Source organism: Rhinoderma darwinii, chromosome 6 (assembly GCF_050947455.1).
Source record: "Rhinoderma darwinii isolate aRhiDar2 chromosome 6, aRhiDar2.hap1, whole genome shotgun sequence".
In the NCBI taxonomy this organism is placed as follows: Eukaryota; Metazoa; Chordata; class Amphibia; order Anura; family Rhinodermatidae; genus Rhinoderma; species Rhinoderma darwinii.
The window spans coordinates 60,736,612-60,753,474 of record NC_134692.1 but is presented as its reverse complement, the minus strand read 5'-3'; the positions used below and the strand labels follow the sequence as shown (position 1 = coordinate 60,753,474).

Here is a 16,863-nt window from a genome sequence, read left to right as displayed (position 1 = left end):
CACGTAGTGCATCACACTAGGCTTGAGAAAGGCCTGGCTTTGTGGCGTCAAAATGTCACCTGTTTGTATTTATAGATGTTGGTATGAATAACTCTTTTTAACAAAAATGTTGTCGCCTATACTATTTGTCAAGGTAAACTGACTGCCATTTAAGCAGAGGTGAAAATACTCATAACACCATACAATGGCTAAAGCTTCGAATATAATTTTTCAAAATTGCTAAGGGCGACTACAATAAGCAATGATGTATCGTTTACTTTTGTGTTTCTAATGCAATATGGCACTAAGGCCAACTGGACTGGTATAAAAAAATAATTTTGTTTCAAAGTTGATATTGAAGCATTACATTGTCCGTTCACTTGTCAGACTGTTTCAAATTATAGAATGTTTTACCCAGTGCCATGTAATTTTTGTGAGTTTTCAGAGCCAATAGAGTTTAAAACTTTGGGATGAAACGAGAATAGTAGTTTATCATACCAAGAAAACTGTGGACTTCATAGGCATTTGATGCATGAATAGCTTTTATCTTTTTGGGAGATATGACTTTACCTGAAAAAGTAAAACCATAGAATTAATGTTTATTTCGATTGTATTTACACTTATTTATGTTTACTGTCACACACCTTTTATTAAGAATTTGAGGCACAGACATTTTTGTCAAATTCTTTCTGGGATGTGCCATATACTATAATGTAATCAGTAAAGTTTTTCATGCCTGGTACTTAAGTTACCTAAACGTTCAGGAGACTTTCCAGAATAAACTGTCATGTGTGTGTACATGAGGAAAAACATTGTTTATAGCCACCATATCACTTATATCCTGCATTCTTTTTAGAAGTTACCGTATTTTTTGGACTATAAGACGCACCTGACTATAAGATGCACCCAGGTTTTAGACAACAGAAAATAGAGCCATATTTTGGTACATACTATTTTTTTTTATCACTTTTATTTCATTCCTTTTTTTTATTATTTACATTGTGCTTGGGGAAAAATGGGAAAAGTTTTTTTTTAAACTTTTAATATTTTTTTACACTCCTGAAAAAAACGTTTTTTTTTTTACACACTTGATTAGTTCCCCTAGGGGACTTGAACTAGCATTCATTAGATCGCTGGTACAAAACACTGCAATACATGGCTGAGCTAAGCTACGCTGTTTCCGTAACTCCCATAGTAGCGAAGGGCAGTAACAGAAGCAGCATAGCATTCTACGCTGTTTCAGTAACATCAACAAATGTCTCATGGGACTATAAAGTAATTTGGGTTAAGCTACCAGCAAGTGCGGATTTCTATGCTCCCCGATGTCAGAATAGAAACTCCAAATACCATTTAAATACATACACGAGAAAAAGGAGTCAAATACTATTGAGCCATAAAAGCCAATTGCATAGAAAATGACAAATTTTATTGGACAATACGAAATACATAGTTAAAATACAGACTACAAATCGAATCACTGTATATCTCCAAAAATAGGAGAGAAAATGGAACCACAGTAGTAATTTATGTGTACACAGGAATGGGAAAGTTCCCAGAGAAGATTGTCATCATTTGACCAAAAGTAAATACATTATAAAAGTACGGCAAGGACTCGCAGAGTGTATATCTATTCATGTCCAAAAATGGTATGTTGTATCCCCAGTGCAATGAGTCTTTGTAAAGATAGTGGAGGATGACATAAGTAATCTACACCCACTTAATAATTATTCAGAGGACAGAATAGTCCATACAGCCTGTCCAAACCTCAATTAAGTGTACAGATAGCCGGGCAAATAGCATAACAAATCATCAATTAGTAGTAGACCTGAATCAATTACTAACCCATGTGGCTCCTCAGATGTAACGACTCCCAAGTGTGGAGAAACCCCAACGTGCGTTTCGCGTAGATAGCTTTTTCAAGGGGTGTTCTGAATCGTATTAATTAGACCTCTTAAATGTGATAGGTCGAGAGACCAGCTGACCAAACAGGCCAATAGGGACCTGAATATGTTCAGCCGCGTGTGCCACAGTCAAATCATCGCGAGACTCCAGCGCCGAGCCATTGAGACCCGACCACGCATGCGCGGCTCCGGAAACCGTGCACGCGCAGACAGGTACAATCAAACAGCACGAGCGAGGTCCGGAGACGACAGGCTCGACACACACAGACGGAAAACAAGGTAAGAAGCGATAGTAAAGCTTATTGATTGCTTGCAAAAAGTCAGAAGCAATTAGTCTACCATTTAGAATGTGGGCCATTTTATAATCATAAGAATATCATCCACCGCTGATGTACACAGACACATTATACTGAGATCAAAAGTCTCAAAAGTATCAATAAGCAGAAACATTCAAAAGTAGAAGAATATATCCTGATGAAACAAGTGATAAATAAAAATATTAAAGAATGACAAATTATAAGCCATAATAGACAAGTACTCATCTAAATAAAGATAGGTGACAAAAAAAGAGAAAAAAAGAAAAGAAAGAAACATATAGTGATAAGATGCTGACTAAAATATAAAGGTCAGCAATAATATTAAATACATCGTTATAGTGAGTATATATTAATAAATATCCAAGAAGAATACAGACAAGGAAAAAGACGGATACTATTTCCACATATGTATTCCGCGTGGATACGCATACATTAATAAAATTGAAAACTATGAGAAATAGGAGTCTTAAACCATAAGTGTACAGAGAAATAAATATACTTTTATTCTTACATCAAAAAATTAAAATATAAAAACACAAATAAACAACGAGGTATTAAAATTGAAGGGTAAATGGGTAGATAAAATTCTAGACCTCCTACACAGGTATGCCATGAATACTACAGGCAGAGAGTTCTACTGACTGTGGTTTTGATGGAGGAAAAAGACAAAGTGATGTTCCATACAGACAGTGCCGTTACCCTGAAACAGCACTTCCTCATTCCACCAATGAAATAGCAAATGCGTATCAAGTTAGCAGCATACAAATAAATGCCACAAGGAGTTATGTCTAACCCCACCTATTGCCTGGTCCCGGGTAAAAGACAAGAGAAAGGTATAACCTGAAAAAACCCGGTGTATAAATAGTCCACCTGGCAAGAACCAGGGAAATGAGTAGATAATAGCTTACCCATGAAGTTTATGGGAATAGAATGATCCACCTAATGTTTGAGGCACCCCGACGCGCGTTTCGCTTGTGTCGCTTCCTCAGGGGGATATATATATATATATATATATATATATATATATATATATATATATAAGCAACTAATTAAAATTACATACATACAGAGAAAATGATAAGTATTACATCAGGAGAATAAAAGTCTACATAAGAGAATATTAATTATATACTGCGATTTTTACAATGAATCCATTAATACAAATGCAATGACAGATAATAAAATATCGACAACGTGTGGACACGCTCCAAATGGTCCAATCATGTTCCGAGGTGTAGAGAAAGAAGAAGAGTCTCTCCACATAAATCCAGCCTCTCACGTCCCACGTATAGTGACCATAAATAAATCAGACATACTCTGATATGGAGGAGTAGAATAAAAAACTAAACAGAACAAAAACATATATTAGTAGATATACAGATTAAAAAGGTTAAAAAACAAATAAAGATAGAGAGTTTAAAGGAATGAGGCAAAACTTAAAGTCTCGTTCAGACCAACAGGGGCCATTGTACCAAGGGTAATAATTCACTTACATTCCCTCTGAGCCAACAATTTCTTAACATCCCCACCTCTAATGCCACAAAAAACTCTATCAATACCCCATGCCTTGAAAGATTTTGGGTCACAGGCATGGTGTATTTTAAAGTGTCTGGGGATTGTTTTAAGGAGTGTAAGGTCCTCGACATCCTTAGCAGTGACTATGTCACGCACATGTTCTCTTACCCTAATCCTTAATTGTCTTGAGGTCAAACCAACATATACCTTCTGGCAGCCACAGGTTGCGTAATATATAACGTTCGTTGTGCTGCAAGAGATATAGTGTCGGATCTCAAAAACTCTATTCTCTGTCATTGACACAAAGGTTGTTGTGCGGATTATATTCGTACATGATAGGCAATACCCACAAGGGTAACAACCCTGTCTGGGACTGCTTGATGAAAATAAGTTTTGTTGCCTCGGTACATAATGGATCTTCACTAGCATGTCTTTAAGATTCATGCTCCTTCGAGCTGTCATTTGTGTTTTTTTGGATAGGTTTCCCACAAAAGCAGGTTCAAGGTGCAAAATTGGCCAATGCTTATCCAAAATAGATCTCATCGTATACCATTGATTATTATACGTAGTGATGTATCGGATGTTATTTTGATCACTTTTCTTTTTGTTTATTCCCACTGGATGTAAAATTGAATCCCGACTCGTGAGTTGTGCCCGTCTATATCCTTTCTTAATACTTCTGTGACTGTACCCCCTGTCCAAAAATCTTTCTCGCAAATCCCTAGATTGTTTCTCAAAGTTCACATTCGATGAACAGATGCGCCTCATTCTCAAAAACTGCCCAGTAGGGACGGCGCCAATTGTCGACTGGCTGTGGGGAGAAGTTGCATGGAGTAGAGAATTAACAGATGTCTTCTTCCTGAATACATCAGTCTGAAGAAATCCCATATCATCCACCTCAATTGCAATGTCCAAAAAATCAACCCTGTGCTTATCAAACACATAGGTCAATTTTATGTTTAAATCATTAATATTTAGACCTTGCATGAAATGTGTAAGTTGCATTTCTGTCCCCTGCCAAATAAACAAAACGTCATCGATGTATCTCATCCAGCACTGCACATGGTCGACGGCGAGAGTGCCGTCACCATGAAAAACCTGCCTCTCCCAAAGACCGAGAAACAGGTTTGCATATGACGGCACACACGCCGCCCCCATGGCAGTGCCTTGTTTTTGTAGATAGAACACATCCTTAAAGACGAAAAAAATTATGTGTCAGGATGTATTCTAAAAGTTCCACAACCAGTCGACATATGGGACCGTCCCAACTACTCATCCCCAAGAAGAGACGCACAGCTTGCAGACCATCACTGTGTCGTATACTGGTGTACAGCGACTCAATGTCAGCTGTCACCAGAATCATATCAGCGTCTAGACTGACACCATCTATCCTTCTTAAGACGTCTGTGGTGTCTTTCACATAAGATGGTAGGCATTCTACCAATGATTTTAAGTAGTGGTCAATGAATCTGCAGATGGGGTCGCAGAGTCCACCTATCCCAGACACTATAGGGCGTCCCGGGAGATCTATCATATTTTTGTGAACCTTGGGGAGAAAGTACAGGGTTGGTATTCTTGGGTACTGAGTCATCAGACCAGACAAAACATTTTTGGGAATTATGCCTTTTTCATGGGCCAAGGTTAAGATCTTTAATAACTCAACTGAGAAAGTGCCAACTGGGTTATAGGTTAATTTCTGTTTTTTTTGTCTCTCAGCTGTCTAAAAGCCTCCTTTTCATACTTATCGGTTGGCCAGATCACGATGTTCCCACCCTTGTCCGCCGCTTTGTACACTACATCATCATATCCTTTTAGTTCTTTTAATGCATTACGTTGATTTTTAGTTAAATTATCACATTTTCTATTTGACGAAATGTATTTGAAGTCATTTATTACCATCTTGGTAAAAATCTCCACTTGCGGACAAATCGACAAGGGTGGGAACCTCAGTCATCTAGGTATAACCGATTTTGGGATTTATTTTACTTTGGAAATAGGGAGAGAGGAAAAGAATTGTGGTTCCTATTATAAATTGAAAATAATAAATTTTATTAATTGTATTTATATTAAAATATTTTAATATTTCTATAATTCTCAATGTAGGTCAATTATTCAGTAGTGCAGAAGACCCCTTGTCCTGCATTTAAAGAAAATTTATAGCTAGCAGCTTCCTAAGATAACATACTTTCAAGCGCAATCCTAACTGAATATACAGCGCTTAGATTAACACGATGATATATACAAGCGGCCTGGTCATAACTTAGCACGTCGATACACACAAGCGGCCTGATTTTAAAATATCAATCGGCTGCTGCTCGCTGCTTTTGACAGAAGGCAGACAGCAAGTAACTTACATATAAAGTTAATACAAGCAAATCATCTTGCTACTGATCCCAATTGAGGATCGGAGATACAAGCAGCATATAACACACAAACTACCCAGCCTAAAAACCGCATATCACCAATGTGAACAGCCTCCTATATAATTAAGGAGGGAACCAGTTCAGAGCACACTACAACGATATTATACCCTATAGTGCTCACCTTTACAAGTTACCGCACTGGCACTATTTGAGGTAGCCAGTGTAACATAACATAATTTGGACTGCAAATAGTTATATAAGAGACAATAAATAAATAATATATAAAAAATAAAAACCAAATCTCAGCAATGACTGTTGCAATTTATCCTGAGAATATGATCTAACAACATCAGTACAAAGCACAAACAAATAGATAAAGTGTCTGTCTGATTTCAGTACAAAATGAATAGACACAATGTATAACTAATACTTGTCTATTTACAAACAGAAAACATTGGAAATATCAGTATATACAAAACTGATACAATGTTTAATGATTGACAGCTAACACTGATTCACACAGTACATGTAATATATCTATGTCATTAGATCTATACTCACCTTAGCAAGTCCAACTTTAATGTTATATGATAGTAGCATATAAAAGACAAATTCTTTTCTTTAAATGCAGGACAAGGGGTCTTCTGCACTACTGAATAATTGACCTACATTTAGAATTTTAGAAATATTAAAATATTTTAATATAAATACAATTAATAAAATTTATTATTTTCAATTTATAATAGGAACCACAATTCTTTTCCTCTCTCCCTATTTCCAAAGTAAAATAAATAACAAAAATTGGTGGTGTACACCTTGTGGTTCCCCATAACTCACTTTGTATATATAAATAAGTGAGGGTATCAGCAAAATCCTTATTTTGATAACCGATTTTGGGAACCTACCTTGGTCTGTAGAGATTTGCTCCTGTAAAAGGTCCTCAAGGGCCTTTAAAGAGGCTCTGTCACCAGATTTTGCAGCCCCTATCTGCTATTGCAGCAGATAGGCGCTGCAATGTAGATTACAGTAACGTTTTTATTTTTTAAAAACGAGCATTTTTGGCCAAGTTATGACCATTTTTGTAGTTATGCAAATGAGGCTTGCAAATGTCCAAGTGGGTGTGTTTAAAAGTAAAAGTCCAAGTGGGCGTGTATTATGTGCGTACATCGGGGCGTTTTTAATACTTTTACTAGCTGGCCGTTCTGATGAGAAGTATCATCCACTTCTCTTCAGAACGCCCAGCTTCTGGCAGTGCAGACACAGCGTGTTCTCGAGAGATCACGCTGTGTCGTCACTCACAGGTCCTGCATCGTTTCAGACGAGCGGGGACACATCGGCACCAGAGGCTACAGATGATTCTGCAGCAGCATCGGCGTTTGCAGGTAAGTAGCTACATCGACTTACCTGCTAACGCCGATGCTGCTGCAGAATCAACTGAAGCCTCTGGTGCCGATGTGTCCGACACGATGCAGGACCTGTGAGTGACGTCACAGATCTGCACTGCCAGAAGCTGGGCGTTCTGAAGAGAAGTGGATGATACTTCTCGTCAGAGCGCCCAGCTAGTAAAAGTATTAAAAACGCCCCGATGTACGCACATAATACACGCCCACTTGGACTTTTACTTTTAAACACACCCACTTGGACTTTTGCAAGCCTCATTTGCATAACTACAAAAATGGCCATAACTTGACCAAAAATGCTCGTTTTTTAAAAATAAAAACGTTACTGTAATCTACATTGCAGCGCCTATCTGCTGCAATAGCAGATAGGGGCTGCAAAATCTGGTGACAGAGCCTCTTTAAAGCTTCTTTTTCCAAAGCACTATTTAGTCCCATATCTATTCCAGGTCTACTATGTAATTTTTTCAAAATTAATTTTCTTGAGAATAGATATAAATCCTTCATAGCTGCAAAGAAGTTAAAAGGATTACTAGGTGAGAAGGTCAGTCCCTTACTAAGCACATCACATTGTGTCTCTGAGAGGGAATGTTCAGATAGATTAATCATCTCTAATGTATTCTTGGGTTTCTTCCCCTGTTGATATGTCGAGACATCCTTTCGTCTTGCCACCTGTCTCTCTTATGAGATTATCACTAGATGTCACAGATGAGAAAGATGTGGATCTCGATCTTGAAATAGATCTCGATCTCGGGTTCCGCCATCTGTACATTCTACCCTCCTGCGAATCATTTCTATCTCTTTGAAATTTTGAGGATTTCACAGAGAGGATTTCTTGCTCCCATTTCAAGAAATCCCTATCGAGATCATCGTTTAATTTTTAAGCTCTATACTGGAAAGATCACTTTTCAGGGTGGTTTGTAGATCCTCAATTTCTTTTTCCAAATCACCCAAAGTTACTTGGTTGGCTTGAGACAAAAGGTGCATAAAGCCCCTAGAGCAATCAGTTGCAAAACCCTCCCATTTGGTTTTAAAAGACTCGTCACCAATCGGAAACGAGGGAAAAACTTGTACCCTTAGGCCCCTTGGTATTAGACCCTTGGAAAGATATCTTTCCAAAAAAGCTCTATTCCACCAAGTTTTGGCTCTTTTTTTATGTAGTTCCTTAAGCCTATTAATAGATTCCATTAAATCTCTACCATTTGTAGTTAAAATCAGATTTGAGTCTTCTTTAAAAACCTCATTTAACTGTGAGATCCAGGACTGATCTTGTGTCCTGAAGTCCATTTTTGGACCAGAGCCAGCAGCTGTGAAAGATACACACAAACACAATATTATCAACAAATGTCTCATGGGACTATAAAGTAATTTGGGTTAAGCTACCAGCAAGTGCGGATTTCTATGCTCCCCGATGTCAGAATAGAAACTCCAAATACCATTTAAATACATACACGAGAAAAAGGAGTCAAATACTATTGAGCCATAAAAGCCAATTGCATAGAAAATGACAAATTTTATTGGACAATACGAAATACATAGTTAAAATACAGACTACAAATCGAATCACTGTATATCTCCAAAAATAGGAGAGAACACACCTCAGCCGCGTGTGCCACAGTCAAATCATCGCGAGACTCCAGCGCCGAGCCATTAAGACCCGACCACGCATGCGCGGCTCCGGAAACCGCGCATGCGCAGAGAGGTACAATCAAACAGCACGAGCGAGGTCCGGAGACGACAGGCTCGACACAGGCTTTTTATTATTTACATTGTGCTTGGAGAAAAATGGGAAATGTTTTTTTTTTAAACTTTTAATATTTTTTTACACTCCTGAAATAAACGTTTTTTTTTTTTTACACACTTGATTAGTTCCCCTAGGGGACTTGAACTAGCATTCATTAGATCGCTGGTACAAAACACTGCAATACATGGCTGAGCTAAGCTACGCTGTTTCCGTAACTCCCATAGTAGCGAAGGGCAGTAACAGAAGCAGCATAGCGTAGCTTAGCGAGTTACGCTGTTTCCGTAACTCGATAATGTTTACTGTTTTCAGAGCTACCATGTTCCGGAAACAGCGTAGCTCGCGGTGCTTAGCTGTTAACGTAACTCCCAGTCACTTCTATGGGAGTTCCGCAAACAGTGTAGCTCAGTGAGCACTCGGCTGTTTCCGTAACTCCCGACCACCTAACCAGGAAGTGGCCGACAGACAGCGGAGCGAGTAAGCTTGAACGGGGTTTAGGGAGCCCCGTTCTAGTGATAGGTGCGGGTCCCAGAGGTGGGAACCGCATCTATCTGACATTTATGGGAAGACCCCTAGAAATTGACTGCGGCATTTAACTGGTTAAATGTCCAGGAACACCGCCATCACTGTTCCAGGCCATTAGAGCAGTATGTCAGCTGTAAAACACAGCTGACACCTGCAGTGTATGGAGCAGGCTCAGTGCGTGAGCCCGCTCCACACATCATTCCCTCTCCACTCCATGATGTGCCGGCACATCATGAGTAAGGAAGGGGTTAAGTAAGAAACGGTGATGTGGCCCGGCGTTGCCGGGTCCCTTGACTGCCGACTATAAGACGCAGGGACTTTTTAGCAAGATTTATTCTTGCTAAAAACTGCGTCTTATAGTCCGAAAAATACGGTATGCCCCTCTGCAGACTCTATCTCTAATTCTCCGTTTTCTCTGAGGTAGTGGAAGGAGCCGAACTGCTATCTTGTCTTCAAAAAAAGAAGAGAACATCCTACTCCCCAATCTCTTTGTAGCTCACCCTCAGAAGCAGCAGCAACATGGAGATTATACAGCAGTACTGTTTAATACAGCAGTAAGTCCAGCACTGCAGCAGTGTCTCTCTCTACCTCTCTCTCAATCTGCTTCTGCTCCGTTCTCCCCCTCCCCTCTGCGTAGACTTGTATGGGCAGCATGTGATCTGATCCCTCAGTTCTGATAGTTTGTCTCACCCTAAGGAGACAGATTTAACAGTAAATTCTGCGAATGAACAGTTGGGAGAAGAGGGGGGGGGGTAAGGAGCCTGATAAGTGGAGTTGGGGAAATTTTTCTCTAATAAGATATATTACAAAGTCTCTTATATTCGTTTGTATTGTTGATTTATGCAAAGTTTGCTGAAATGTTAGTGACCGTATAAATAAATCTCTGTATATCCTGAAATTGCAAAATTACAGCTCTGATTTGATCTTTTGTCTTTCCTGAATTGAAAAGACGTAATTGGAGCCGTATTTCATTGACTCCAATGAAGAACAGCTCCAATTACGTCCGTAAAAGACGCCGCGAAAAACGCGAATACATGCAATAACGTCTGAAATTCAGGAGCTGTTTTCTCCTGAAAACAGCTCCGTAATTCCAGACGTAATTGGGGTTGTCGTGTGCACATACCCTTAAAGACAAAACAATATGATTTGTTTTTTTCTCAAAAATATTCTCTTCTACTTTCAAGGCACTCCAATTTATTAAATGCGAGCTGCTAAAGACACAGAAATCCATAAAGGACCTGCAGAGCGAAAGACGGTAGAGTTTATCTGTTTTCTCTCTTTAATTTTTTTGCACTTAGGCATGGTTCACATTTGCGTTTTTCTTGCAATATGTTTCTTGTTTGAAGGGGTTGTCTCGTCAACACAACCCCTGTACACATTCCCAATTAGGGCATTTGGATGTCATAAAGGGGGTTCCCGCTCAGGTGCCAGGAATGCCCTAACCGATGCCTGAGCATTTTATATGTACAGGTAGTCATTAGAATGATAGAATTATGACATTTCATTATAGTTTTTAAAAAGTATATTTATAAAGTAAGTCTAATGAGATTTACGTGTTTTTGTTGTTTTTTTTACAAATTCTTATACAGTTTGTTAATACAAAAGAAAAAAATTAATAAAGACAATTTCTTTTAATTAACCCCTTACCAACATTTGGCGTAACTGTATGTCATAGACGGTAGGGGGGAATACGGAGCTGGCTCACAGGCTAATCACGCTCCATGCTTATTTGGTGTCGGCTGTATGTTACAGCCGAAACTTCACCATAACGACCGGCATCGGAGATGGCTCCGGAACCTGGTTATTTAACCACTTAATAGGGATCACAGCATCAAAGCCGTTAAAAAGAGGAGCTGTTAAAAATTACAATTCACAGGTGTTACAGTGTATTGTATCAGCGATCAAACTTGATCACTTGTTCAAGCCCTCTAGGGTGACTAAAAATGAAAGCAAAAAAAAAATGTTAAATAAAGTTTTTAGTATGTGCAAAAAATTTAAAAAGCCCTTTCAAATTTTCTCCCCCAAAAAACATAATTGGTATTACTGCATCTATAAAAGTTTAAACTATTATAATACAACATTATTTAACACCATAAAAAAACACACAACATTTCCAAGAATGGCTATTTATTTGTCAAAATGTTATATGTACCCCAAAATAGTGCCAATAAAAGCTACAGCTTGCCTTTCAAAAAACAAGCCCTCCCACAGTTGCATCAATGGACAAAGCAAAAAAATTATGGCTTTTGGTAGGCAGGGAGGAAAAAAACTAAATATTGAAGGGGTTAATAATTTTTTATGAATAAAAGTTAATGAACATTATAAAATAAAATACATAGACATATTTGATATTCTCGTATTCCTGATAATCCTTTCAATAAATGTATCACATCAATTATGATAAACTGTAAACGGCATAAAAGAAAAAAAAATGATGGCAGTATTGCCTTTTCCATGCATTTTTCTATTCTAAAAAAAATCAAACATTTTTAACTCTAATTTATATGCATGCCAAAATTATTCCTAAAAAATCTCCAACTTGTCCCACCCAAAAAAACGCTTCAAATAGAAAGTAAACATTAAGAAATATAGAAAAGTTATAGCTGAGAGAATAAAGGGAGGCAAAATGTTAATGTACTGTACTATTACCCATTTGTGTATGTAGTTGTATCCAGGTGGCGGCATTCTTATCTGAAAAATTATATCTTGACGGTATTAAATAAAAGTAGATGAAAGCCTAACATCCTAATCTGAACTTTGATAATTAAAATCACAATATGAGATCAGACAACAATCCCGTTTTTATAGACAAACCAGCATGCAATCTCATTCTTTGGACTAAGCTGCATGAGGTGTTGAACAATGTTAATAACATCTCTCCCCTCAGATCACCCTTTATACTATTTATTATTACAGACATGAAATGATTTCTCAGGTTACATATCCTCCAATCACTGTATTTTCTAATTCAGGTTACTAAGGAAGCAGTTATGCCACTGGACTGGAGCAGTACAAGTACTTCAGGAGACTCAAGAAGACATTCACTGCACAGTAGGGGCCCAGATACACATGATAGCAGAGAGCAATGAATGCATGAAGAAGGAACTGAAGGAGCTGAGGCACAACATGCAGGTATGGTATTGTAATTCGGGAAGGGGTTAAAGAGAATCTGTCAGCTCTCCTAATATGTCTATTTAAGGGAATACTTGTATTCCCCATGAAATAATAATTCTCGAACATCTTTTCTTAGAACTCTACTGTAATGACGGGGTAGGGAGACAGACAGGTGAGCCCTAATCTACCCTCCACTCAGTCCCTGCCTACTTGCACGACCCGTCCTAGGCGACGGTGTACAACTGGGTGATGGTCCCTACGCTCAATATGTGCACGACAGACAAACAGACAAGGGTACACAGAAGCTAAGGGAAATGGGGCAGTTGCCCACGGCAACACCGTGAGCAACAAGAGTAGTGAACGAGCAGAGTCAAACCAGGAGTGTACGAGGTATCAAGCGCAGAGCAGGAGCGTAGTCAGTAAAGCCAGGGTCAATATGAAGCAGAGGTCAATAGTAATAGCAGGAACAGCAGAGCCAGGAAACAAGAGAGAATCACAGGCAAAGACAAGAAGCAAATGAAGGTATACATAGACCGAGGGCGGGAGCTAGAACCGTCTGGCCAGGCTGTGATAGGTTCTGCCACTTCTCAGCCTACCAGGCTGAGTGGTAGCAGATCGAGTTACTCTATCAGACTTAGGAGCAGATTCAGACTGATTAACCACGGGCGTCGACACAGAAGCTGTGTCTGGCAGATCCTTTACATCTACGTTGGGACATTCCTCTGATATTCCAACTAGAAATGTATAAATGAATTGACAGCTGTGCGTTTCCCTGCACAGTCTGGCACAGATTGGACAGTGGAGGGACACACCCCAAAGTGGTAACACCCAGTTGTCAATTTATTTAGGGTAAGGCCACACGGAGTGGCCCTGAAACGGTCGCAACGCGGGCAAACACCGCGCTGGCGCTATGTAGGTGCGGCTGTCAAATACCTTGTTCAAGAGGCTCTGTCACCACTTTATAAGTGCCCTATCTTCTACATAATGTGATTGGTGCTGTAATGTAAATACAACAGTGCTTTTTATTTAGAAAAACGATAAATTTTGACCAAGTTATGACCTATTATAGATTTTTACTAATGACTTTCTTAATGCCCAACTGGGCGTTAGGTTTTTAGCTTTTGACCAAGTGGGCATTGTAAAGAGAAGTATATGACGCTGAATAGACATGGAGTGAATAGACATCGCTTCCAGCCAGGGCGCGATGTCTATTCACAATCCTTACACTTCGGTAACGTTTGTGTGGGACTTAATGACAACAGGCGTGATCTTGCGAGATCACGCTTGCTGTCATTAACTCCCACACAAACGTTACCAAAGTGTCGGGAGTGTGAATAGACATCGCGCCCTGGCTGGAAGCGATGTCTATTCACTCTCAAGACACTTCAGTAACGTTAATGTGTGAGTAAGTGACAGCACATCATGATCTAGCAAGATCACTATGTGCGGAGTACATGAATGGAGAGAAGCGTATGACGCTGATTGGTCAGCGTCATACACTTCTCTTTACAACCCCACTTTGTCAAAAGCTAAAAAATGCCCAGTTGGGCATTAAGAAAGTCATTAGCATATATCTAAAATAGGTCATAGCTCCTTCAAAATTTATAGTTTTTCTAAATAAAAAACACTGCTGTAATCTACATTTCAGCGCCGATCACATTTTTATGTAGAAGATAGGGCACTTATAATGTGGTGACAGAGGCTCTTTAAGGGGTATTACATGCTCATGCGCACTGCCACTCCAATCATTCTCTATGGGAGAACCGGAGATAGCCGAGTGCAGTGTTCGGCTTTTTCCGGCGCTGCCATAGAGAATGAATAGGGGGTAAGTTGTTGTAACTTGCAAAATCGTGTGGCCATAAAGGGTGTATTAATTCATGGCCACACGATTTTGCATATAAAGGGACGATTTACCCGCATTAATGTGCGGTCACTAACAGGCTGTTTGACAGCCATACCAAATATGGTGCCGGTGCGGTTGTTGGCTGCGTTGCGACTGTGTCAGGGCCACTCCATGTAGCCTTACCCTTATACATTTCAAGGAAAAAAATGAAATAGACGTATTTACTAAGGCCCCATGCACACGAACGTGCTTTTTCGGCCGCAATTCCCCCGTGTGAATTGCGGCCCCATTCATTTCAATGGGCCCATGCACATGACCGTGGAAAAAACGGCATGTGAAAAAACGCCCTGTAAAAAGAAGTGCATGTCACTACTTGAGCCGTTTTTGGAGCCGTTTTTCATTGGGTCAATAGAAAAACATCTCCAAAAACGGCCGCAAAAAAATGCATCAAAAAACGCTTGATGCTTAAAAAACTGCTGAATATCAGAGGCTGTTTTCCCTTGAAGACAGCTCTGTATTTTACAGCCTTTTTTTGTTTAGCATGTGAACATACCCTAAGGCCTCATTCACACGACAGGGTCCGAGTGTCGGCCGGGAAAATCGGCCGTTTTTGGCCGATTTTCCCGGCCGGTTTGCATCCGATTTGCATCCATTCCGATTTCGTTCCGGGCCGTGTTGCTGTTTTTACCGGCCGATTTGGACCCGATTTGCATCCGTTTTTTTCCCTGACCGTTTTTTAATCAGATGAATTTCATTTAAATTTGTTGCCACACACAGCCCTTTGTAGATAATGTCACAGCCCCCCTGGTAGGTAATGCCACCCAGCCCCCTGTAGGTAATGCCACCCAGCCCCCTTTAGGTAATGCCACCCTGCCCCCTGTAGGTAATGCCACCCAGCTCCCTGTATGTAATGCCACAAAGCCCCCTGTAGGTAATGCCACCAATTCCCCTGTAGGTAATGCCACACAGCCCCCTGTAGGTAATGCCACACAGCCCCCTGTAGGTGATGCCACACAGCCCCCTGTAGGTGATGCCACATCCCCCTGTAGGTGATGCCACACAGCCCCCTGTAGGTGATGCCACACAGGCCCCTGTAGGCGATGCCACACAGCCACCTGTAGGCGATGCCACACAGCCCCCTGCAGGCGATGCCACCCAGCCCCCTGTAGGCGATGCCACCCAGCCCCCTGTAGGCGATGCCACCCAGCCCCCTGTAGGTGATGCCACCCAGCCCCCTGCAGGCGATGCCACCCAGCCCCTGCAGGAGGAGGAGGAGAGAGAGCGCGAGCGACGGTAGACCCGGCCATCACTCGAGACACATTCCGGTGATGGCCGTGTATTACCCGGCCCCATAGCCTTCTATGGGAGCCGGGCGGCCGGGTACCCGGCCGAAAATAGGGCATGTCCCATTTTTTGACGGCCGTTTTTCCCGCCCCGTCAAAAAATCGGTCGTGTGAATAGACCCATTAGGGGTCTATTGTTCCTAATGCAGCCGGGTGCCGGCCGATTTATGAACGGCCGGCACCCGGCCAGGAAACCCTGTCGTGTGAATTCCGCCTTAGAGCAAAATTCACTTTTAAATATCACTGTTCATATTGGGTAGAGAGTTATGAACAAAGATCAGTCAGTTGCCTCTAGTGGCACAGTTTAAGGGTAAGGCCACATGGTGCGGTCACGGTGCGTTTATGTTGCGTTTTTAAACCGCAGCAAGTCATTTTTCAATAGAAGTCAATGGTGAAATGTTTGTTATGGACAGACTGCTGCTATTATATTACAATGTGTTTTTTGTGCAGTTAACTGCATGTTCATAATGTCCGACCGCATGCAGTTAATGACCGCGCTGCCAAAGTTGTTGCTGAACTTCTTGCCTTTTTGCTAACAGTTCTGCAATACATTGTAATGACCTATATACAGGCAGCACCTAACAAACTTCTACACGGGTGAAAACTATGTCCATCAATTATTTCCTTTAACCCCTTCCCGACATTTGACGTATCCATACGCCAAAGTCGGGTAGGGGAAGTATGGAACGGGCTCACTGAATGAATCCGCTCCATACGATGCCTTTGTCGGCTGTATGTTACAGCCGACACTTCAGAGTAACGAGCGGGATCGTGCTCGAGCGCGATCCCGTTAGTTTAACTAGTTAAATGCCGCGGTCAATAGCG

At 40.6% G+C, this 16,863-nt stretch overlaps 1 protein-coding gene across 1 annotated transcript in view; it reads left to right on the top strand.

Moving 5' to 3' along the window:
• DYTN (dystrotelin) overlaps positions 1 to 16,863 on the top strand; it is a 70,252-nt gene that overhangs the window by 26,259 nt on the left and 27,130 nt on the right. The window contains exons 3-4 of the mRNA XM_075831524.1: positions 10,923 to 10,993; positions 12,711 to 12,870. Coding sequence (XP_075687639.1) covers positions 10,923 to 10,993; positions 12,711 to 12,870 — 231 coding nt within the window. The remainder of the gene's footprint in view (positions 1 to 10,922; positions 10,994 to 12,710; positions 12,871 to 16,863) is intronic.